This window comes from Pelophylax lessonae (genome assembly GCF_965119305.1).
Source record: "Pelophylax lessonae genome assembly, chromosome: 6".
Taxonomy (NCBI): Eukaryota; Metazoa; Chordata; class Amphibia; order Anura; family Ranidae; genus Pelophylax; species Pelophylax lessonae.
The window spans coordinates 108,875,551-108,900,723 of NC_138773.1; the positions used below are offsets into that span (position 1 = coordinate 108,875,551).

General features: G+C 41.1%; 1 protein-coding gene across 2 annotated transcripts in view; it reads right to left on the reverse strand.

Moving 5' to 3' along the window:
• The window catches only part of LOC309558248 (transmembrane protein 180-like), an 86,442-nt gene that overhangs the window by 29,354 nt on the left and 31,915 nt on the right, over positions 1 to 25,173 (reverse strand). For both annotated transcript variants that reach the window (XM_082261291.1, XM_082261290.1), the window contains exon 5: positions 22,020 to 22,103. In XM_082261291.1, the coding sequence (XP_082117417.1) occupies positions 22,020 to 22,103 (84 nt within the window). The remainder of the gene's footprint in view (positions 1 to 22,019; positions 22,104 to 25,173) is intronic.

The following is a 25,173-nucleotide window of genomic DNA, read 5'->3' on the forward strand; positions in this document are numbered from 1 at the left end:
CAGTACAATGCGGAGCTGAAAAAAGAGATGAAAGTTTATTGCATTAATCAGAATGGTGACAAATGTCAATTTAGATATGAACATGCATGTATATTCAATATTTATAAAGAAGTTGATTGCTTAATCACTTGCCGACCAGCCACTCTGCACCTTTTATCCAGGGCTACAGCAGGAGGGGCCGAGTGGCCAGCACTGTGGTCACGTGACCTGCCAGCTGACGTCAGAGGGAGATCTTGGCCCCTTCCCGCTGTAGCGTACATATACTGTGGCAGGTTCTCGCAAAACAATGTACCCGTACGTCGCTTTGCATTAGCACTCGTGGGGGTGTGCCCGTGCCCATTTCGCCAGAGAGGAGGCTGCCTTGATTGCCGCCGGGTACCGCGATAGCTCCCCATGGAGACAGAACAGCTGTTCTGTTCTGTCAGCAATGGACACAGGGCTCCTGTGTTCCTCCTATTTAGAAACACAGGTCCCTGTGTTCATTCCATAAGTTCTTTCATCACAGTTAGAAAGCACCCCCTAGGGACACATTTAGCCCTTTGATCACCCCTGGTGTTAAGCCCATTCCCTGCCAGTGTCATTAGTACAGTAACAGTGCATATTTTTAGCACTGAATACTGTAGTAATGTCTCGGTCCTCCCAAAAGTGTCATAAAATGTCAGTTAGGTGTCCGATCTGTCCGCTGCAATGTTACAGTCCCGCTAAAAACCGCTGATCGCCGCCATAACTAGTAAAAAAATGAAAATAATAAAAATGACAAATCTTTCCCCTAGATTGTAGACACGATAACTTTTGCCCAAACCAATCAAAATACGCTTATCTGGATTTTTTTTACCAAAAATATGTAGCAGAATACAAATTGGCCTAAAATTATGAAAAATTTTGATTTTAAATTTTTTTTTTATTGGGAATGTTATATAGCAGAAAGTGAAAATATTGTTTTTTTCAGAATTGTCGCTCTTTTTTTGTATAGCGCAAAAAATAAAACATCGCACAGGTAATCAAATACCACCAAAAGAAAGCTCAATTTGTGGGAAAAAAGGACATGAATTTTATTTGGGTATAGCGTTGCATGACCGCACAATTGTCAGTTAAAGTAACGAAGGGCCGAATTGCAAAAAATGGTCTGGTCAATAAGGGGGAAAACCTTTCGGTCCAGAAGTGGTTAAGGCCTGATACCTACAAATCCAATTCCAAAAAAGTTGGGACACTGTACAAATTGTGAGTAAAAAAGGAATGGACTAATTTACAAATCTCTTAACCTGATATTTTATTCACAATATAATATAGATAACATATCAAATGTTAAAAGTGAGACATTTTGAAATGTCATGCCAAACATTGGCTCATTTTGGATTTCATGAGTTACACATTCCAAAAAAGTTGGGACAGGTAGCAATAAGAGTCCGAAAAAGTTAAAGCGGAGTTCCACCCTAAATTTATACTTACCTCCATCTTCTCGCTCCGGGTCACCTGAAAAAGAAATGGATAATCGCAATTTTTTTTTTTTACTTGCCTTGTAGAGAAAATATACTTACCTTACTTCCTTCTTCCTCCCCTTGGCGGCCACGGCGATTCGTCACTTCCTGGCTTTTGCAATGATTCCTGGGAGCTGAATGTCATCGCTCCCAGGAATCAATGCGCCTGCACTGGCCCCGACGTCAGTTCCGGTGCGCGTGCGTCATTCCCTTCTAAACAGCTTCTGGGCATGTCCAGAAGCTGTGGAGGGATGATACGCGCGCACCGGAAGTGACGGCGGGGCCGGTGCAGTGCATCGTGGGACCGAAGAAGGAAGAGGACGCAGAAGAGGATTGCGCTGGCTTCAAGCTGCCCACACCTGAGATGGCAGCGTTGGACAATACTTTTTCAAGGTAAGTATTTCTCCTAAAAGGTAAGTGCAACCCGGGACAGATCAGAGGCTAGCCATTGTGGAATGTACTAGCCCTGACTGTCCCGGGGGTATTTTTATTAAAAAAAAATATAACCAGGGTGGAACTCCACTTTAAATGTACATATAAGGAACAGCTGGAGGACCAATTTGCAACTTATTAGGTCAATTGGCAACATGATCGGGTAAAAAAGAGCCTCTCAGAGTGGCAGTGTCTCTCAGAAGTCAAGATGGGCAGAGGATCACCAATTCCCCCAATGCTGCGGCGGAAAAATAGTGGAGCAATATCAGAAAGGAGTTTCTCAGAGAAAAATTGTAAAGAGTTTGAAGTCATCATCATCTACAGTGCATATCATCATCCAAAGATTTAGAGAATCTGGAACAATCTCTGTGCACAAGGGTCAAGGCCGGAAAACCATACTGGATGCCCGTGATCTTCGGGCTCTTAGACGGCACTGCATCACATACAGGAATGCTACTGTAATGGAAATCACAACATGGGCTCAGGAATACTTCCAGAAAACATTTTCGGTGAACACAATCCACCGTCCACAATCCACCGTGCCATTGGCTGTTACTGGCTAAAACCATAAACTAAAGCCATAACTAAACATGATCCAGAAGCACAGGCGTTTTCTCTGGGCCAAGGCTCATTTAAAATGGACTGTGGCAAAGTGGAAAACTGTTCTGTGGTCAGACAAATCAAAATTTGAAGTTCTTTTTGGAAAACTGGGACGCCATGTCATCTGGACGAAAGAGGACAAGGACAACCCAAGTTGTTATCAGCGCTCAGTTCAGAAGCCTGCATCTCTGATGGTATGGGGTTGCATAAATGTGTGTGGCATGGGCAGCTTACACATCTGGAAAGGCACCATCAATGCTGAAAGGTATATCCAAGTTATAGAACAACATATGCTCCCATCCAGACGTCATCTCTTTCAGGGAAGACCTTGCATTTTCCAACATGACAATGCCAGACCACATACTGCATCAATTAAAACATCATGGCGACCAGAAGAAGGACCCAGGTACTGAAATGGCCAGCTCACAGTCCAGATCTTTCACCCATAGAAAACATTTGGCGCATCATTAAGAGGAAGATGCGACAAAGAAGACCTAAGACAGTTGAGCAACTAGAAGCCTGTATTAGACAAGAATGGGACAACATTCCTATTCCTAAACTTGAGCAACTTGTCTCCTCAGTCCCCAGACGTTTGCAGACTGTTAAAAAAGGAGAGGGGATGCCACACAGTGGTAAACATGGCCTTGTCCCAACTTTTTTGAGATGTGTTGATGCTATGAAAAGTTAAAATCAACTTATTTTTGCCTTAAAATGATACATTTTCTCAGTTTAAACATTTGATATGTCATCTATGTTGTATTCTGAATAAAATATTGAAATTTGAAACTTCCACATCATTGCATTCTGTTTTTATTCACAATTTGTACAGTGTCCCAACTTTTTTAGAATAGGGTTTGCACATCCCATGTCCTGCTCTGCTACCAGTTTGCTCATAATACGTATGTTGCTAAGGTAAATTTTGTTGTACGTATGAAAAGACAGATATGCTTTTACTTTTACCATCAACTTAATCTCATACAAATATCGAAATGCAATCTCATGCATAATATCTAAAAATAGGACATAATCCCTATTGCTGCCAGACACTCCCATTTTTTACTTCAGATGGCTGAACAAACTGTTGCCATTTTCCACATTACATACTCAAAATTGTGCAAAGACCTCCCATCTCCCAACCATATATTTTTTGTGGAAGTGTAGAACCCGTAGAATTAGACTGCATTAATTTGTATAAATAATTTGTATAATTTATGACAGCTGTGTAAATGTTTACCAAGATTATATTTCCATAGAATTAAACTAAAACGTATTACTGCACACAAACAATTTTACTGTAAAAAAAAAACGTATTCAAAATTAACAAATGTGTAAATGTAAAATTTAGGCAAAAGGGGAAAAAATAAATAAAAAAAAGGTACACAAAACTGCTATTTTTTTTTTCTTTTACCTCCAAGTGTAAAGTGATAACTTATGAGAGCGGTGCAACAAGGGTCTACCAGTGTCTATTCCTTTAGTAAATCAACCCCTAAGTGTCCCATCAGCAGCAAGCATAGTTCCCTTTATTTCTAATACAGTACATGCTTTACAAGCCCTGGAAGGGCATGGTACTGCATTGTTGTGGTTGTGTACACAAACATCTTGATTTTGGTTCTTGGTAAATTTAAGAGCCGGTTCACACTGGGGCGACTTGTCAGGCGACCTGGTCGCCTGACAAGTCGCCTGCCATAGATTAGCACAGGACCCGTTCTAATAGGAGCGACACAAGTCGCTCCGACTTAGAAAAAGGGTCCTGAGCTTCTTTGGGGCGACCTGGAGCGACCTGCATTGACTTCAATGATATGAAGTCCATGCCGGCAGCTCCGAGGTCGTGGTGCGAGCTGTGCACCGCGACTTCACAGGTCGCCCCGGCAAGTCGGGTCGCTGCAATGTGAACCGGCTCTAAAAGTACACTCTTACTTTTGACAGACACAAAAAGTACTTTAACCCAAAACACAATACCCAAACAAACATAATTCTACCACATTGATACATGCTGCGTCAACACGTGTAGGGGTGGAGTTTTGATGCTGACATTGCACATGCGCTCAGTTGGGCGGCATGCTTTTACTATATGCTGTAACCCTGTGAATCCTTTGCAAGTACATTTTCTATTTAAAAAAAAAGTACATATTAAAGTGGTAATGGTCCTTTTTTTCTATCCTTCCTCATGACAGGTTGGAATTTTTTTGGAGCCATTTTGAGAATGAATTTGTTGCTGCTGTGAGGCATTCATTATTTGGGGCCACCATTACTGGGCTTGAGGCTGAAAGCGGAAGATTTGATGGTTCCCATCCTAAAAGAAGCCAGCTATTGACAAGTTTTGTCCTGCATTCAGGTGCTGTAGATCTCCTAAAATGGAACTAAACCCTCCTGTTGTTTTCAGCCAAGGAAGCTGCCATCTTGGGCTCTGTCTGATCTTCAATTGCCATGATGCTACACATGTGATCAATAAAGGACACCAGCCATTTGATGGTTTGACAGTTTGGTTGAGAGCACAACCAATGTGACAGTACATTCCTGGCACATGCTGTGGATGTAATTTTATTAAAACTGTTAAAATGGATGGGTTTAGTTCCACTCTAAGTTGCAGTGGAGCTCCGAACATGCATCATGAATTTCAGGACTTGTAATTCACCAATATATTAACTTTTTAAAATATTACTAGCACTTGTAGTTCACCTATAGTATGGATTGTTCACAATATTAATTTGTATTTTGATTTTCATTATCACATTTGTGTTTGAGCACTTATATCACTGACTAATGTGTTATTTTATTTGTGGTTGTCATTTTGCTTTTAGCTGTATTAGTGTTCTGGTATCTTGAGACCCCTTAGTTCAGGGATCCCAAACTACAGGCCCTTTCAGCGGTTGTGGAACTACACGCACCATGAGGCATTTTAAAACTCTGACATTCACAGACATGACTAGGCATGATGGGAATTGTAGTTCCTTAACAACTGGAGGGCCATAGTTTGGAGACCACTGCCTTAGTTCATCATTCAGTGAATTTTTCACTGAATTTCTTTACAACAAGCACAAGGTGGTTTACTTGTAAATAAAGAATTTATAGACAAACTGTCTGCAGTTACAGGCAAGTCTTTCCAGGGAGCTTATATTTTATTTTAAATAGCTTCTAAACCTTTACTGGATTAAATCATGTTGCAGCAGGATAATTCGGTATTTATTAGCTTTAGGCTTAAATCATTTTATTACTTCGAAATAACTAAGCCTGTATTGTGTACAAGAATATTTTTGATGTAAAGTGGAACTTCACTCTCCCAATCAACATTGATTATTTTTTAGATTTCTATAGATTTTTATTTGGTTTAAGTGCAAGTTAAACATACATAAGAAAACAATGGAATAGCATCTGTCATGAAACATAACAACATAGTGTGAGAAAGAGATCAAGGGACGCAGCCCCCGAGGGAACACATAACAAGAGCACATCCCGCTAAGCAACATATAGCCAACTATGTCCCATACCGAGGCGACCCGAGTCAGGCCAGGGCCCGCCCCCCCCCCCCCCCCGGCACCCCAAAAAGGGAACACACTGCGCCGAGCGGGAAGGGGGGCGACTGCCCAGGCCCCAACCCACCGCCACACGACCGGCCTTGGGACATCAAAGCGACCTCAGGGACATGTCAAATGCAAAATATAACAATGAATAACAATGAGGCCGCAGTAAGCGGTGCTAACAAGTTTTAGAAAGGTCCCCAGGGGACCAGGTCTGTCGGGTGACAGAGCAACAAAGGAAAAGAGGGGTATAGGAAGAAATAGGAAAGGAAGGAAAAGAAAGTATAAAGAAGCGGAAAAGGGGAAGGGGAAGGTAGGGAGAAGATGGGGTCCAGGATCAGTAGGGGGGATTGGTGTCCAGGTCCGTCGCAGGGGGGCAGAGCAGTCGCGGTAGGCTACTCAAGCATAAATTATCAAGGGAATATCTACACGTCACCGAGGTCCCGCCAGATATCTCATCCAGGGGTCCCAGGTCTTCTCAAAGAGGAGTAGCTTATCCTGGAGGATGGCCACCATTCGCTCATTCACCATAATCCAGGTCAGCTTAGCTTTAAGCAATTCCAACAATACTACCAAGAACGAGCTATAGCGATCTTGGCCGCCGTAAATATAAAAGTGACCAAGCGATTGCTATGTTTGGGGGCTTGGTCAATCGGTTTGCCCAACAGCGCCTGGGTAGGGGATTTAACCAAATTGATGTTTGTGAACGAGTAGATAAAATTATACACCCGGATCCAGAAACGGCGGACTTTAGGGCAGGCCCACCAAATATGTAGGACCGTGCCCGACTGGCCGCAGCCCCTGAAGCACAACGGAGATGCCCCCCGGACTGCTGCCACCAACCGGACAGGGACCATATACCACCTTAGGAAGACTTTATAGTTAGCCTCTATCAGGGAAGTATTTATCAGGGACTTAGAATTCAAGAGTGCCAGCTTGTTCCACTCCGCCCTATCCAATTCCTCCCCCAGGTCTGCTTCCCACCGGGTCATATAAGGCAATTTAGTGTCATTATCAAGCAATACAGTATATATATATCGTAGAAATATAACCCTTCTGTTTGTCTATATTATTACAAAGGTACTCCATGGGAGTCAAGGGCGTCAAATCACAGACACTCTTTAGAGAGGAAGCATAGTGGGAGATCTAGTGAAAGATCTCGCTCTCCGGCAGAAAAATCAGCTAAAAACGGAGAAATCCCTTGTTGGTCCACCACGTAAAGGCGAGGGGATCGAGGCCCGGAGGAAACCGAGGGTTGCCCAAAAGGGGCGCTAATGGAGTATGGGGAGACTTGAAGCCATGGTGTTTCTCCAGTCTGTTCCATACTCCAAGTGAGAGGGACAAAGTAGGGCACAAGATTGCTGGGCGGTCCTTGGGCCGCAGCCACATTAGGTGTGCAATCGGCACATTAGGTACATGGTGGTGCAATCGGTACATTAGGTACATGGTGGGCTTCAAGCTGCATCCAAATGGGGCGGGGTTCCTTAGAATGGAATCTGACCAAATGGGTGAGTTGGGCTGCATAGTAATAATTAAGGAGATCGGGGACCCCCAAACCCCCCCGCAGTTTGTGTGTAAATAGGGTGCGTCTGTTAACTCTGGGCCTCTTATCCCCCCAAATATACTTCACAAGCTTGTTCTGAAATGTTTTAAGATCCATCATATTGATAGATATCGCTAAGGTACGAAACAAATATAGCAAACCTGGTAAAACATTCATCTTTACAGAGTGCAACCTGCCGAACCACGACGGGGGGGGGTTAGTCGCCCATCTTGAGAGGTCCGCCCCCAGAGTTTTGTATAGGAGGGGATAATTACATGCATATAGTGTGCCAAGCGATGGAGTCAAGTGAATGCCCAAATACGGTAGAGATCCCACCTGCCATTTAAAAGGAAAATTAAGTGTAAGAGCTGATACCGTGGAGTCATCTAGACTGAGATTCAATGCCCGGGATTTGGTATGGTTCACTCTCAGTCCCGAACATTGATTATCTTTTATCTGCATACTTCTAGCATTAGTAAACAGATAGGAAAGTATATCAAATTACTTGTTTTAAACTTTTTTTTTACGTTTCTTCAGTTACTTCCTGGTTTCTTGCCTAGACAAATGATGTCATACATCCCAGGAGTTTCAGGAGGGGAGGAGTTTTTTTTTTAACTAAGCACACCCTCCTGCACGCATGCCTGAGCTTAGGGAAGATGGATTCCAGGAAGTAAATGCCACATTAATTATTTGCCCTAACTCAAGATAGCCACAACTGTAGGGTAATTTTCAAAGTGATTAAAGCATGGCGACGTGGATGGATGGGGGAGTTTGCTTTGAATATTAAAAATTAAATAACTAACTTCCCAATACCAGAGGATCCTGCCTTCTTCCTGCTCCACTGCTCACAAATCCCACTTCAGACATACAGGAAATTGGTGGTCCGTCACTTAATGTAATGCCACCAAAGCCTGTATTACCCTGTGTTGGAAGGACCCTAATTCTTCCTCCATTGCCAAGTCGTTTAACCACTTGTGGACCGCTCACAGTAATATTACTGCGGCAGGTCGGCTCCCCTGGGTCCAGCGACGTAGACCTACGTCACTGGACTCCTAATGGTCTCGGCAGTGCGTGCGCGCCGCCGGAGGCTCGCTCCCGCAGTGTTTAGACACAGCGAGAGTCGGGCCGGAGGAGGAGAGGCGGCGATCAGTAAGCATGAGGCATACATTTAACCCCTTGATCACCAACAGTGTTAACCCCTTCCCTGCCAGTGTCATTATTACAATAACAGTGCATATTTATAGCACTGATTACTGTAGTAATGTCACTGGTCCCCCCAAAAGTGTCAAAAATGTCAGTTAGGGGTCCGATCTGTCTGCCGCAATGTCACAGTCCAGCAAAAAAAAAAAAAAAAAAAAATCGCAGATCGCCGCCATTACTAGTAAAAAAAAAAAAAAACTACATAAACAAAATCTTTCCCGTAGTTAGTAAACGCGATACATTTTGCGCAAACCAATCAAAATACACTTATTGTATGTATATGTAGCAGAAAACAAATTGGCCTAAAATGTTAAAAAAAGTTTATTTTTACATTTTTTTTGGGGAATGTTATATATCAGAATGTGAAAAATGTTTTCTTTTTTTTTTTCAAAATTGTCGCTCTTTTTTTAAAAAATTAAAAATCACACAGGTGATCAAATACCACCAAAAGAAAGTTCTATTTGTGGGAAAAAAGGACGTAAATTTCGTTTGGGTACAGCGTCGCACGACCACACAATTGTCTGTTAAAGTAACACAGTGCTGAATTGCAAAATATGGCCTGGTCAGGAAAGGGGTAAAATCTTCCGGTCTTAAAGTGGATAAAATACGCTCATTGAGAATTTTTTTGTCAAAGACATGCAGCTAAATACATGTTGGCCTAAATATATGACAAAAATTGAATATATTGGATATTTTTTAACAGTCAAAGTTGAAAATGTAAATTTTTCGCAAAATGTTAGCTCTTTTTTTTATTAATATCGCAAAAAATAAAAAGCGCACAGGTGATCAAATACCACTAAAAGAAAAGTTCTGTTTGTGGGAAAAAAAGGACGTAAATTTAGTTTGGGTACAGCATTGCATGACCACGCAATTGTCAGGTAAAGTCGCGCAGTGCCAGGTTAAAAAAAGTCGCCTTGTCATTGAGCAGCAAAATCTTCCGGTCTTAAACTGGTTAATAAGGTCAGGAGTATCAGTGCCATGGAAAACCTAGTGCTTACCACCCTAGACAGAAGAGAACAATATACCAAATCATTGTCATATTGGGACAGGTTTGTATTCTCAGATGAGGGGAAGTCACTCCTGGACAGCTGCTCTGAAGACCGAGGTCCTCCTGCCCTTCTTACTAATGCACAACCTGGTTTCCCCCCCCCCCCTTTTTTTTTCCCTTTCTCTTCTCTTTTCCTTTTTTCTGCGCCCATGGGCATCCTTTAGTATCTCTGTTCTTGTTCCTTCTCCCCTAAAAAACTGAAGTGTCTACCCGAGCAAACTCTGGCATTTTGTCTTTAGTCACCTTCTCAGTTTTTTTTCTGTATTTTTGGCTTCTGGTGCTCAGATGCAGTGAAGATCCGCTTCAAGCAGAACTCCAGAAACCACTGCTTATAGATGAACTTTCCCTTAAAAAAAACCCACTACAACATTGTCGGTAACCCTTTCCCACTATATTTATTTTTTATTTATTTCAGGTTCTTATATAGCGCTGTCAATTTACGCAGCGCTTTACATATACATTGCACATTCACATCAGTCCTTGCCCTCAAGGAGCGTACAATCTAAGGTCCCTAACTCACATTCATACATACATAGTAGGGCCAATTTTTTATACAGGATACAATTAACCTACCAGCATGTCTTTGGAGTGTGGGAGGAAACCGGAGTACCCGGAGGAAACCCACGCAGGCACAGAGAGAACATGCAAACTCCAGGCAGGTAGTGTCGTGGTTGGGATTCGAACCAGCAACCCTCTTGCTGCTAGGTGAAAGTGCTAACCACTACACTATATGAAAAAAAATGTTATTCAGTATACAGTATACAGTGGGGAAAATAGTTATTTGATCCCCTGCAGATTTTGTAAGTTTGCCGACTTGCAAAGAAATGAATGGTCTATAATATTAAGTGTATTTTAACCACTTTAGCCCCGGAGGATTTTCCTGCTCAAAGACCAGGGCCTATTTTGAGATTCGGCACTGCGTGAGTTTAACGGACAATTGCATGGTCGTGCGACGCTGTACCCAAATTAAATTGAGGTCCTTTTTTCCCACAAACAGAGCTTTCTTCTGGTGGTATTTGATCACCTGTGCGATTTTTATTTTTCGCGCTATAAACAAAAAAATAGCGTCAATTTTGAAAAAATAACAATATTTTTCACATTTTTTTATATGAAATTCCCCCAAAAAAATGTAAAAATCAAATTTTTTTAACATTTTAGGCCAATTTTTTTTTCTGCTACATATTTGTGATAAAAAATCACAATAAGCGTATTTTGATTGGTTTGCGCAAAAGTTATTGCGTTTACTAACTAAGGGAAAGATTTATGTCATTTTTATTGTTTTTTTTTTTTAACTAGTAATAGCGGCGATCTGCGATTTTTTTTGCGGGACTGCGATATTGTGGCGGACAGATCGGACCCCTGACTAACATTTTTGACACTTTTGGGGATACCAGTGACATTACTATAGTAATCAGTGCTATACATATGCACTGTTACTGTGAAAATGACACTGGCAGGGAAGGGGTTGACTTTATTAGTGATCAAGGGGTTAAGTGTGTCCCTAGGGGCGTGATTATAACTGTAAAGGGGCGTGGCTTGTGATGAATACAGGATCGTATGATCTCTGCAGTTACACCAGGGAGAATGACAGGCGGCTTTGTTTACATCAAAGCCGCCTGCCTTTCTCCCTCTCCAGCGGAAGATCGCGAGTGGCCAGCGGACAACGGAGCCGCCGGTCACTCGCGCGGGGACCTCAGTGAATGAGCGGGGGCGGGAGCGTGCCTCCGTCTGCGCATGCTCGCCCCCTGCAGGCTCCTGGGCGAGCGATGTAGTACTACGTCGCTTTGCCCAGGAGGGGCTGACTGCCGCAGTAAATATACTGTGAGCGGTCGGCAAGTGGTTAAGTGATAGAGACAGAATATCAACCAAAAATCCAAAAAACAATATAATACAAATGTTATAAATTAAGTTGCAGTTCAGTGAGTAAAATAAATATTTGATCCCCAAGCAAAACATGACTTAGTAACGAAACCCTTGTTGGCAAGGAGGCAAGACTTTTCTTGTAGTCGGTTACCAGGTTTTCACCTCAGAAGGGATTTTGGTTCACTCTTCTTTTCAGATCTTCTCTAAATCCTAAAGGGTTCTTGGCTTTCGCTTGACAACTCAAAGTTTTAGCTCCCTCCATAAATATTCTATTGGATTAAGATCTGGAGACTGGCTAGGCCACTCCATGACCTTAATGAGCTTCTTCTTGAGACACTCCTTTGTTGCCTTGGCAGTATGTTTTGCGTCATTGTCCTGCTGAAGACCCATCCACGAGCCATTTTCAGTGTTCTGCAAAAAGGTTCTCATCCAAGATTTTTCAATACATGGCCCCATCTATTGACCCCTGTTTTCCTGCTAAAGTCGGCCTGTACTTTTAGAAGGGAAACAGTCCCAAAGCATAATGTTTCCACCCCCCGTGCTTGACGGTAGGGATGGTGTTCTTAGGGTCATAGTCAGCATTTTTTTTCTTCCTCCAAACACAGCCAGTCAAGTCAATGCCAAAGAGCTCGAATTTGTTCTCATCTGACCACAGCACTTTCTCCCAATCCTTCTCTGAATCATTTAGATGCTCATTGAGAAACTTCAGACAGGCCAGTATATGTGCTTTCTTGAGGAGGGGGACCTTGCGGGTGCTGCAGGATTTCAATCCATTGCAGCCTATTGTGTAAAATGGTTTGTTTGGAGACTGTGGTCCCAACTGCCTTGAGATCATTCACAATCTCCTCCCGTGTAGTTTGGGTTGATTCCTCACTTTTGGAAGTGATAAATTAACATGGGTCACTTTTTATGATCATCCTTACCTCATGGGGCGAAATCTTGCATGGAGCTCCAGACCAAGGGTGATCAATGGATTAGTATTTCTTCCGTTTGCGAATAATTGCTCCAATTGCGGTCTCCTTCTCACCAAGCTTCCTGCTGATGGTCTTGTAGCCCATTCCAGCTTTGTGCATTTCTACAATCTTGTACCTGACGTCCTTTGACAGCTGTTTGATCCTGCCCATGATGGCGAGTTTGAATGGAAGAAAGAGATTCTGTGGACAAGTGTCTTTTATACACATAATGAGTTGTCGTTAGGAGCACCTTCTTAAATTGATAGGACTAATCTGTGTACCACAAGAGCACATACTGTAGCCAGAATTATTGTTAGTTGGTAGGGAATCAAATACTTATTTTACTCACTGAACTGCAACTTAATTTATAACATTTCTATCATGCGTTTTTTTTTCTTGATTTTTGGTTGATATTCGGTTTAAAATACACCTATGATAAAAATGATAGACCCTTCATTTCTTTGTAAGTGTAAACTTACAAAATCTGCAGGGGATCAAATAATTATTTTCCCCACTGTATATGTCAACTTATATTCATAATATCTATGGGATTGATTTACTGAACACAAATAGAATGTTCGCTTTGCAAGTAAATTTGTCCCAGAACTTAAAATGAAGTAAAGCTCTGCTGATTTCCATCATCCAATCACGTGCAAGTAAAAAAATAGTCTTTTTTTTTTATTTTCCTTGCACGTGATTGGATACTCTTTGCAAAGTGAAACTCACATTCACTTTACTCTGGGGCAAATCCCCTTGCAAAGTGAACATGCTTATTTGCCTTTAGTATATCAACCCCTCAAGGTCATCTGCTATTGGTGTTGCTTTTTTATATTTTCTGGAAATGTACAGGGTTTAACTGCAGAAAGTCCTATACTTACAACTAAATATTGTATGAGTTAAGTTTTCTAGGGAACTCATTGACGTATTCAGGGTTCAGGGAAATGTCAGCAGGTACTAAAATGAGTTAGATTCTGGAGTCTTAAGCCAACCATAGATGGACTGAAACTGGTCCAGTTCAGCAGTGACTGTATGAATTTTGATCTATATATGGGCAATCTGATTGTACCAAAGTCAATCCATCAATCGCCTTGGAACAACCAGCCTGTCGAATTTTTCAAAAGCCGCTAGCAGTAATTATTGTATTCTGCCCCCTGAGAAGGCACCCCGTGCCCCCACTACCCCATGCTGGCAAAATACAATAGGGCTACGGAAGAGATTCCCCATCAACACGGACTCTGTTCATGGGGAAAATGAGCAATGTTCTTTCCTTCCATCCATGGTAGAAGGAATGAAATTTACATAATCTATGGGCCTGTTAACCTTACTGTGAGAATTATTGGAGAGATTAAATAAAAGAAAAATTTAATTATTTATAAGCCATGTATATTCAGTTCTATACAGAGAAATTTTGAACAGCACAGCTTCCATCTTGTATGGGGTGTTTGAAAGTTCATATATCCTTTTTAAACAAAATGTCTCTTACAAAAAGGTCTTATATTTTCAACAGATATTTCTGTCTTTCTTTGGTCGTAAATAATGAGGCCCTTTTTACATCTCATCAGATAAGAGTAAATTAGCCAGACACCATACCAGTCACTGATGGCCAGTCCAGCTTATAATCTTATCTGTGTATAACAATGAACAATAGTTTAGTGTATTCTATTAGATTCATTTAAACTAAGTTTTAAAGATACATTATAATCATGTGTGAGAAAATATTAGCAATAATTATACGTGTGTGTAGCATATGCATATTTAAGAATGCTTTGTATACCACATTTTGGTTTTATATTTTTGCACATAATAATTTTACTTAGGTGAAACGAATTACTTCTTTTTAGAAACATTTTAAGGTTCCTTAAGTTTTATGATCATCATAAATACTACAAGCCAGACGCTTTTCTTGGCAGCATATGACATGGCCAAGGGATTTAATTTATTTTGCCCAGCCAGGTCATAAGGTTATCAGTGTAATAATAATGCTATTGTATTCTATATACTGAATCTAATAAGTAATACAATACTGCCCACTTTGGTGACTGCTACTAAATGTAAAGATTTGGTATCTGGGTATAGTATGTGGGTAAATCAGTTATTTCCAATACAATATATATATCTTGTATTAATAATATATTCTTATTAAATGGCGTTACCTAGGTCCAATCCTTACCTAGATACAGGATGGAGATATTAGACGGACACGTATGTACCATGAGAGTATGGACAGATTTTCATATTGTTTTTAGGATTATTCTTAAATGAAGAACTTATCATATAGTTCTAATATCCAATACACTGGATGACTAGTAGAGGTGTCGCCCAATGACCTCACCAGTTAATGGATAAGTAATCCCAAAGAATGGGGATAAAGTTCCCCCTCCTGGGTTCGGCTTATGGTAATTTTACTGGCCATTTGTTCAACACAATATAAAAAGGGAAACCCAGATGTAATAGGACACACACATATTACGACAACATTCATTACACTTTCAACACACACGCTACTCACATCCATACATATACTCACCTAAACATACTCCATCTTGCTCCATCCCTTATCTGAAAATTTGAAGGAAGCCAGATGAAACTCCTCCCTAACTGGCCACCATTTTGGGAAGCCAGCCATCTTAAGGACTCTGGTAACGACCATTTTAAGCTAGCAGCCATTTTAAATGTGGTAAATATACCTTGCTGTTTATACGATTATTATTTACTATTGTTTATTTCCTTCCTTATATGTTTTATATTTCATATTTAAGGGTAACGAGATTACAGTCCCAGCCGTATGAGCCATACTAGATTTTTCTCTAAAAACTGATTTTTGTTTTTATACGTTTTTATTAATATCAGATTTAGCGCAATATTAGCAATTTAGTCTCCCGTTTTGCATAGCCTTTTCTCACTCCAACTGCAGCAGAGTGACTGTTGGCTGCGCAATTCACAGACAATTGTGGTCTGATTATATAGAACACTTATCTATGGTTTCTACTATACCTGGGAAAAACTTAATCTTGCTTTCTTTTTAATTTTATCATAGAGCTACATATCACATTGCATTGATTGTTTTAAGTTTGTATTTTATGTCAGAGTTATCTCTTTGTGTCACCTCAAGTCTAACTATTTATTGTGAATACATGTCTTGTGAATAAATACACTTATGTATTCCCTACTGTAGACTGTATTCACTAAGTTTGGTATATGCTGTTAAAAAGAAATGAATTGATTGAAAAGAACTCGTTACATATTGATTTATGGAAATAGGTTGAGATTCTCCTAACTTACAGATCTTTGCTTATTTACATAAATAGACACTGTTATATCAAAGCAGTATAAATATTCTGACATTGCCTTAAATTGATAGAAAAACAAAATCTTGGTTACTGAAAAATTATAGAAAATGAATGACCAAATATAATGTGTTTGTTTTGCTTACACAGAGCTGTCTCTATCTTTGTATTGGTTGAATAAGAGATTTAGTTCTGACTGTGGTTGTCAGAGCTGAAGGCCTTCGTTTATTCGAGGCACATCAAGCTGGTCAATTATTTATAGAATGCACTTATCAGTAAGCTTATACAAAAGATACAAATGGGTTTTTATAAAAGGGATCTTTGTTTCAAACCATGTCCTGTGTTTATCTGCAGTTCCTTTTAAGCTTATGAGACTGTCCCTTTATGCACGGAAAAAAAATATATATATGACAATAAATGGCTACCATTACTAGTCTGTGAACATTTCAGCTTGTCTCTAAAATAAAACTTCAGAAAAAAAAAGAAAATAATGGGACAGCTGATCTATTATTATGAAATAGGTCAACATGAATATGGGACAGATCCCAAGATAAAAATAATAATAATAAAATAATGAAGCATGCAGCAAGATTTGGAAACAGCCATGCTAATAACGCAAATATAATAAGCCAGGTAATTATCAATAGGCTGTATAATAGTTTTGTGGGAAGAGCATGCCCTGCAAATTTGAACATGCAAAACAAGGACAACAGTCCTAATTGAACAATAATACAAACTAAATTTTGCTGCGGATTTGATTTAGCAAATTTTGGCACACCTACTCATTAGTGTGCCCTCTTCCAGTAGTGATAGGTCAGGATTGCAATTTCTGCACCATCCAACACCATCTCCCCCAGAGACTCCATGATGATCCCTTTCAGCTTTAGGATGTCACTGACGATGTAACTTGTGCATTACATTGCCCCTAGTACCCAGAAAGTATATTTGTTCAACAACCTCGATCTTTTCGTAAATCTTTTGTACTAAACTGTTTTAGATTAAACAAAATGGCTACAATTCTGTTGAGCAGGCAATAAATACTAGAGGGAGGTCAGACTTGCAGGCATGACTCCACAACTATCAGGCATCCATATGTCTTGTAGGGTAGAGGGATGCACTGCAGATCCCTCTGTCTCCAGCTAATTTGCATGAAAACAGTGCCGATTGGACAAGATTTCACACCTATTTAATCACAACTCCTTCCAATGAGTCCAGACAGACAGTGCCTAGGAATTGTCAAAGGATTTTTACCAGATCCAGACGAATCAGATGAGTAGATGGTCAGAAGCCAGTCTATAGCTGGCCATGCACAAAGATTTTTTTCAATTCAGCCTGCAGGGCTGCACAGCACTAAAAGGCAAATCTCCTACTGCAGCTATTGTATTTTGACAGTTGGCTGTGCAACATTAGTTGAGGGGTGTTGGGCCAGAGGGGGTTGACAGGGCCACCCACTGAGAAATGTTTGGCTGATTCATTATGAATTGAATAAAATTTACTCTGTGTATGGCCAGCTTTAAGGTGAACACATGCGGCCAGGTTCCACGCCAACTCCATTTCCTGTTGCAGTCATGGAAAGGAATTGGGCCTCATTGGGCTTCCCTAAGGAGTAGTAAAATAATTGTCAACCATATTTGTTAAAAAAACCTTTGTGCAGCAGGCGTGGATCTTTCCCGTTTTGCACTGGGAATAGGGAAGGAAGTATTTATTGCGTGACATTTAGCTGAAGTCTTTGTTTAGAGACAAAATGTAGCTGAATTATAGACTGGGGGAATTTATTAAAAAGAGTCTGAGACAAACTTCGCAACTGTGGCGCAGCCAATCAGCTTTTACATTTATTTTTCTAAGCTGTGTGGAAAACAATTAAACATAGAAGCAGATTGGTCATTCCAGCAATGGCACCGGTTGGGACAGAATTGGTCTCAGACACTTTAACCACTTGCCTACAGTGCACTTTCACCCCCTTCCTGCCCAGACCGATTTTCAGCTTTCAGCGCTCTCACACTTTGACTGAGAATTACTCAGTCATGCAACACTGTACCCATACAAAAATTGTGTCCTTTTTTTCCACACAAATAGAGCTTTCTTTTGATGGTATTTGATCAATACTGGGTTTTTTATTTTTTGTGCTATGAATAAAAAAAGACTGAAAATATCGTGAAAAAACGCATTTTTCTTTGTTTCTGTCATAAAATTTTGCAAATTAATAATTTTTCTTCACAAATTTTGGCCAAAATTTATACTGCTACTTATCTTTGGTAAAAATAACCCAAGTAAGTGTATATTATTTGGTCTTTGTGAAAGTTATAGAGTCCACAAGCTATGGTGCGAATCATTGAAAATTGATCACACTTGATCACACCTGATGTACTGAAGGCCTATCTCATTTCTTAAGACACTAAAAAGTCAGGAAAGTACAAATACCCCCCCAAATGACCCCTTTTTGGAAAGTAGACATTCCAAGGTATTTAATAAGGGGCATGGTGAGTTATTTGAAGTTGTAATTTTTTCCCACAATGCTTTGCAAAATGAAGATTTTTTTTTTTTTTTTTTACAAATTGCCGTATTAACAGGTTATTTCTCTCACACAGCACATGTATACTTGCAACTACACCCCAAAACACATTCTACTACTCCTCCTGAGTATGGCGATACCACATGTGTGAGACTTTTTCACAGCCTGGCCACATACAGAGGCCTAACATCCAAGTAGCAGCGTCCGGCATTCTAGGAGCACAAATTACACATATAATTTCCTGACAACCTATCGCATTTTTAAAGGCCCTGGAGCACCAGGACAATGGAAACCCCCATAAAATGACCCCATTTTGGAAAGCAAACAGCCCAACGTATAATTTTTGAGGCATAAGGAGTCTTTTGAATATGTCATTTTTTTCCACAAGTTTTTGGAAAATGTGGAAAGAAAATGAAAACACATTTTTTTTTACACAAAGCTGTCCATTTATGCAATATTTCTAACACATAGCATGTACATAGCAAAAATTGCACACCAAAATACATTCTGCTATTCCTCCTGAGTATGGCGATACCACATGTGTAACACTTTTTCACAGCCTGGCCACATACATAGGCCTAACATCCAAGTAGCGCTTTACACAAAGTTGTCCATTTATCCACTTTAAGACTGGGCCTATTTTTGACACTTGGTGTTTACAAGCTAAAATCATTTTTTTTGCTAGAAAACTACTTGGAACCCCCAAACATTATATATTTTTTTTTTAGCAGAGACCCTAGAGAATAAAATGGAGATTGTTGCAATATTTTTTATCACAACATATTTGCGCAGCAGTCTTCCAAATGCGATTTTTTTGAAAAAATTCACTTTTTTGAACTAAAAAATAAGAAAACAGTAAATTTAGCCCAATTTTTTTCCATAATGTGAAAGATAATGTTACGCCGAGTAATTAGATACCCAACATGTCATGCTTCAAAATTGCACATGCTCACAGAATGGCGCCAAACATTGGTACTTAAAAATCACCATAGGCAACATTTTAAAAATTTCTGCAGGTTACTAGCTTAGAGTTACAGAGGAGGTCTAGGGCTCAAATTATTGCTCTCGCTCTAACGATCGCGGCGATACCTCACATGTATGGTTTGAACACCGTTTACATATGTGGGCGGGACTTGCGTATGCGTTTGCTTCAGCGAGCGAGCTAACGGGGACAGGGCGCTTTAAGTTTTTTTTTTTTCCTATTTATTTTATTTATTATTTTTTTATTTTTACACAGTTTAAAAAAAAATGTTTTGATCATTTTTATTCCTATTACAAGGAATGTAAACATCCCTTGTAATAGAAATAGGCATGACAGGTCCTCTTTATTGTGAGATCTGGGGTCAAAAAGACCTCACACCTCACAACTACACTAAAAAAGAAAAGAAAAAATTGTTGAAAGAGGAAAAAAAAAAAAAAAGAAAAAAAAAAAAAAAGCGGCCCTTTAAACCGGTTGCTAGGCAACGTCTTTTGACGTAGCTCCGGTCCTCCAAGACCATAGAGTCGAGTGAGGGCCATCTTGCCCTCACTCGACTTCCTGTCTCTGGGGATCCGGGACCGGATAGTTTTCCCCCGCTTCCGGCGGGTCCGGTAAGCTGGGAAAACGTCTGGGATGCGGCAGGAGGGGGGGGGGCACCTCTTCCCCTGCGCCATAAGGGTAATTCCGCGGCGAATCCGCCACTGGGACCACCCTTATCTGAAAGCCGACCGCCCGCCGTTTCAAAAAATACCGGGGTTATGGGGGCTATCTGCTGCCATAACCCCAGTATTTAGCTTTTAATGGCCGACGCATATAGTCGTTAGGCGGTCAGTAAGTGATTGCATGCATATGGCAAACAGGTGACGATGACTGATGGGGTGACAGGTGACGATGACTGATGGGGTGACAGGTGACGATGACTGATGGGGTGACAGGTGATGATGATTGATGAGGTGACAGGTGACGATGATTGATGAGGTGACAAGTGAGGATGATTGATGGGGTGACAGATGACAATCACTGACAGGGTGACATGTGACGATGATTGATGGGGTGACAAGTGACGATCACTGATGGGGTGACAAGTGACGATGATTGATAGGGTGACAGATGACGATGACTGATGGGGTGACAGGTGACGGTGATTGATGGGGTGACAGGTGATGGTCACTGATGGGGTGACAGGTGATGGTCACTGATGGGTGACAGGTGATGGGCGATGGTGCACGGCGGTACTGATGGCAGTCTCTGGTGACCGGTGAACTTTAGGCTATGTTCACATGTGAGCATAGCGATCGCGGGCAGAATCATTGCGATTCTGCCCGCGATCCAGAAATCATTGCAAATCGCGGGGCGCCTGTGCGTTGCCCGTGATTTGCAATAGCACCCCAAACGCTGTGCGATGTTGCTGCGATTTCCGCCTGCCGAATCGCGGTAACATCGCGCAAACAACACATGACGCCCCAAAGAAACTCTTGTACCTTTTTTGGGCATCATGCGTTGTTTGCACGATGTGACATTGGGGGGGGGGCTGAGGACTGTGTGGGGACATTTATTTCTGTGCTTTTACTTTTTACAGGTGCACAGAGCAGTAACTCACTATTTCTAGCTCTGCTCTCCTCACACTGGAAGCTGTATGAGGGGAGAAGAGCTAGTAACAGTCAGTTACTGCTCTTTGTTTACATTTTGTGATCGGCTGTGAATGGATTCACAGCCGATCACATAGTAAACAGTCACTGTCAGTGACTGTTTACTACCGCCGGTGATAGCTGTGTTCCTACGGAACACAGTGCCACCGACATGACCGCGCTGTGCGCTCCCGATCGCGCATGCGCGGTCATCTTGTGGGCGCCTTCATTGTGATCGGCTGTGTCATTGGAACACAGCCGATCACGTGGGAAACAGCCACGCCCATTGGCTGTTTCCCCCCTGCCGGTGACGGGGGGTGTCCCGGGACACCCCGACACCGGCAGTGCAGGGCGGCGCGCACGCGATCGCGCGCCTGCCCTGCTTAAAGTGCCGCTGTCATATGACGGCGGCCCAGGATAATGGTCGCTCCGCCGTCATATGACGGCGGGCGGGCGGCAAGCGGTTAATTTATCCCTCCTCAGTGTCTGCATATTAATGAACAAGGTTCCACTTTATCGCCTCATAATGATTTCATATATGAAAAAAAATTAGGTAAAATGGATTTGTCCATGATTTTATATAATGTATATACAGTAGGTACAACAATCTGAGTAGAGACGTTTACATTAGCCACTTGTCATTGTGTGAACAGGTAAATGTGTTAGGGATAGTTTTCATACATTATTAGTTTATTGTCCCCAGGGCCTATTTTAGTCCTTATGATTTATTGAACATCTTCGACTAGCCTAATACTTTTTTGAATCGGTCCTTAACAAGAATTATTCTATTGTTATCTACATAGGCTGCACTTTAGTAATAAGGACAGACATAAGTAGCCACTTATATCATAAATCTAGAGCAGGTAATGAAAGTAAATGAGTTTTTTTATGCCCTCATTTACTTGATTACTGATAAATGACTCCAGCTCTCTATAATGCAATTTATGTATGACATTTCACCCCAGCTTTATCACTTACTTGCGCTTGTAGTTAGCAAAATCAGAATCCACAATATCAGCAAGAGGCAGATTGAATAAACTAAATGAGGCATACACTAACACCCTAAAAGAGAAAGGAAAGAAAACTTCATTTAATATTAGACAAAAAATGACAAACAAAATTAAATAGCAAAACCCCAGTCAAAAGTGTTAAAAGCTTTTTCAGGTTTTTGTTGTACTTTGTGTTACCACAAACTATAAAAAAGGAATTTTTCCATGAAATAGTAATGCACTAGGTGCCAGTGCATTTTGAGGATCATGTGTTCCCTTACTCCCTTCATCGGGGTCTGTAATTTTGCATAAAATAGTGATTCCACAAAAACAGCGATCTGTGTGAACTGTCAAATAGTAATTTTTCAGAAGCAGTCCTTAGTCTTTGCGGCTAAATGTGGTAAATACAAGGTTATAGCTAGAATAATAGTTTAAAGTATTTGTTACACTAAAATAAAAAAAAAAAAAAAAATATGGATCCTGTTACCTTCAAGCATGTTGTACAGCACAGTGCTTGTGCTTTGTCATTTGGCCCCTTGTATCATCTGCAATACCTGGCTGATCCTGCCTGGTTCTGCCCTCCCCCATGTAAACTGACCACGGTTTATAATGTCTGCTGAGCCCTGACACCGTGGTCAGTGTATGTGCCCCTGTCATCCGCTGCTATCTGCAGCTTTCAGCTTTCATCTGTCCTCCTCCCCCTCCTCTCCCTGCCTGTCAGCTCCCACTAGTGCCGCACTGCTCCCCTCCCCACTGCTACAAAGCAATGTGATCTTTATACCATCCCCATTGTTAGAAAAGAACGTGTGTCCTAGTGTCGGTGCTTTTTTTTTTTTTTTTTTTTTAAAGAAAAGCCAATTTCTGCCTGATTTCACAGCGCCTCCAGGTGCTCACGTGACTTCTCGGCTCTCTCCTCCTCTCCTCCCTGGCTGTTGTCAGTGGGAGTTCCCCGGCCTGCCCACTGGAGCTGTCAGATGGAGAGAGGAGAGAGTCGGGAGGCGCTGTGAAATCAGGTAGAAATCGGCTTTTTTTGTTTTTTTTAAAAGCACAGACACTAGAACACATTCTTATCTAACAGTGGTGATGGTATAAAGATCCCAGTGGCTTAACAACCACTTTAACAGTAATCACCTAAAATAAAAATAGAACTAAAGGCAAAACTTTTATACTGGAGTGTTGGAACACCTACTGTTTGTTTAGACAATATTTGTTCATTGGGGAGGTTTTCCTTCACTTCCTGTCCCATAACCAAAACCAGAAGTGTGAGGAAATCCCTCCAAAGTGAGGGAATTCTTGGTTGTCACCAGGGTCACCAGAACTAGCATTGCCATTAGAGTTTTTCTCTCTATTCCTGTTCTCAAGACAACCCAAAATGTATGATTTTCTCTCACTTTTGTTCTTGGTGATAAGGATAAACATAACAAAAAAGAGAGAGAATCTCCCTAATGGAGCACAGGCAGCAATAAAAACTGACAGGTGTTCTAATCCCTCTCCACTCTATCTAAAACAAAAAAAAATAATGTTTTGCCTTTAGTTACACTTTAACCTCTGATTCCTTTTGTGCGATTTCTTCCATCGAACATTTGTTCTCATTTAAAGAGCTGCAGATGGTGCTACCAGTAGCTATACCTCTGAAAGGTGCAAGGCCTTAATATTAAATTGATTTCCAGCAGTAAATTGTCAGATGCACTGAGGAAATTCCTTAGCTCTACTATTGTTGTAACCCGGAAGTGACTTACTGCAGGCACTGTTCTTTAGGTTTGTTTTAGGGAGTCAGCAAAAGAACAGGTTCACTTTAAATAATTATTAGGGAGGGAGCATAAATGAACAGCATAACCACCCTAAATAATACACTAGCAGCGCTGGTATATCATAAACATATACAAATCAAAATAAATATCATAATATCATGAATATAAAAGCAGAGGTAAAGAGTCTTTGATGTTGATAATAACAATGTAGAAGAGTTCATGCATACAGTCCAATAAAAAGAGGGTAAGGATCCAAGGATAAAAAGATAATCAGATCATCCACAATAGTGCATTCAACTAGCAGAAAGCCTCCACCTCACCGCTGTGCACGCCTTATGGTAATAAACTTACCAGAGGCCACTTAATTACAAGCCTGTATTGCTCAAAAAGGGGATGACCATATCTTCAAAGCATTGGAACCGTGGCCTGGACACTCTCCTCACAATAATGGACAGGACTCACTCAGCATATACCGTTGTGCATGAAAATAGATTGACAAAAGCCACATAGTGTCATCCTGTATAACTCCAATTTTATTAAAATATCCCAAACAAAAGACCCTTCAAATATTGCACTCACATAATAAGCATGTATCAAAGCGTATATAATGTGGTTAACCTGCGTCTGGTACTCGTTCCCCGTTTGCGATCCGCTCGCCGCCTGGTACCTGGTCAGCAAGCTTCCGGGTATGACGTAGGACGTACAGGGTAACCTTGGTGACCGTGTGATCACTCGCTTACGCGTTTCGTCATCAAGGACTTCAACTGAGGGTGACGCCCTCAGTTGAAGTCCTTGATGATGAAACATGTAAGGGCGTGGTAACGCGGTCACCAAGGTTACCCTGTACGTCATACCCGGAAGCTTGCTGACCAGGTACCAGGCGGCGAGCGGATCGCAAACGGGGAACGAGTACCAGACGCAGGTTAACCACATTATATACGCTTTGATACATGCTTATTATGTGAGTGCAATATTTGAAGGGTCTTTTGTTTGGGATATTTTAATAAAATTGGAGTTATACAGGATGACACTATGTGGCTTTTGTCAATCTATTTTCATGCACAACGGTATATGCTGAGTGAGTCCTGTCCATTATTGTGAGGAGAGTGTCCAGGCCACGGTTCCAATGCTTTGAAGATATGGTCATCCCCTTTTTGAGCAATACAGGCTTATAATTAAGTGGCCTCTGGTAAGTTTATTACCATAAGGCGTGCACAGCGGTGAGGTGGAGGCTTTTTGCTAGTTGGATGCACTATTGTGGATGATCTGATTATCTTTTTATCCTTGGATCCTTACCCGGTTTTTGTTGGACTGTATGCATGATATCTTCTACATTGTTATTATCAACATCAAAGACTCTTTACCTCTGCTTTTATATTCATGATATTATGA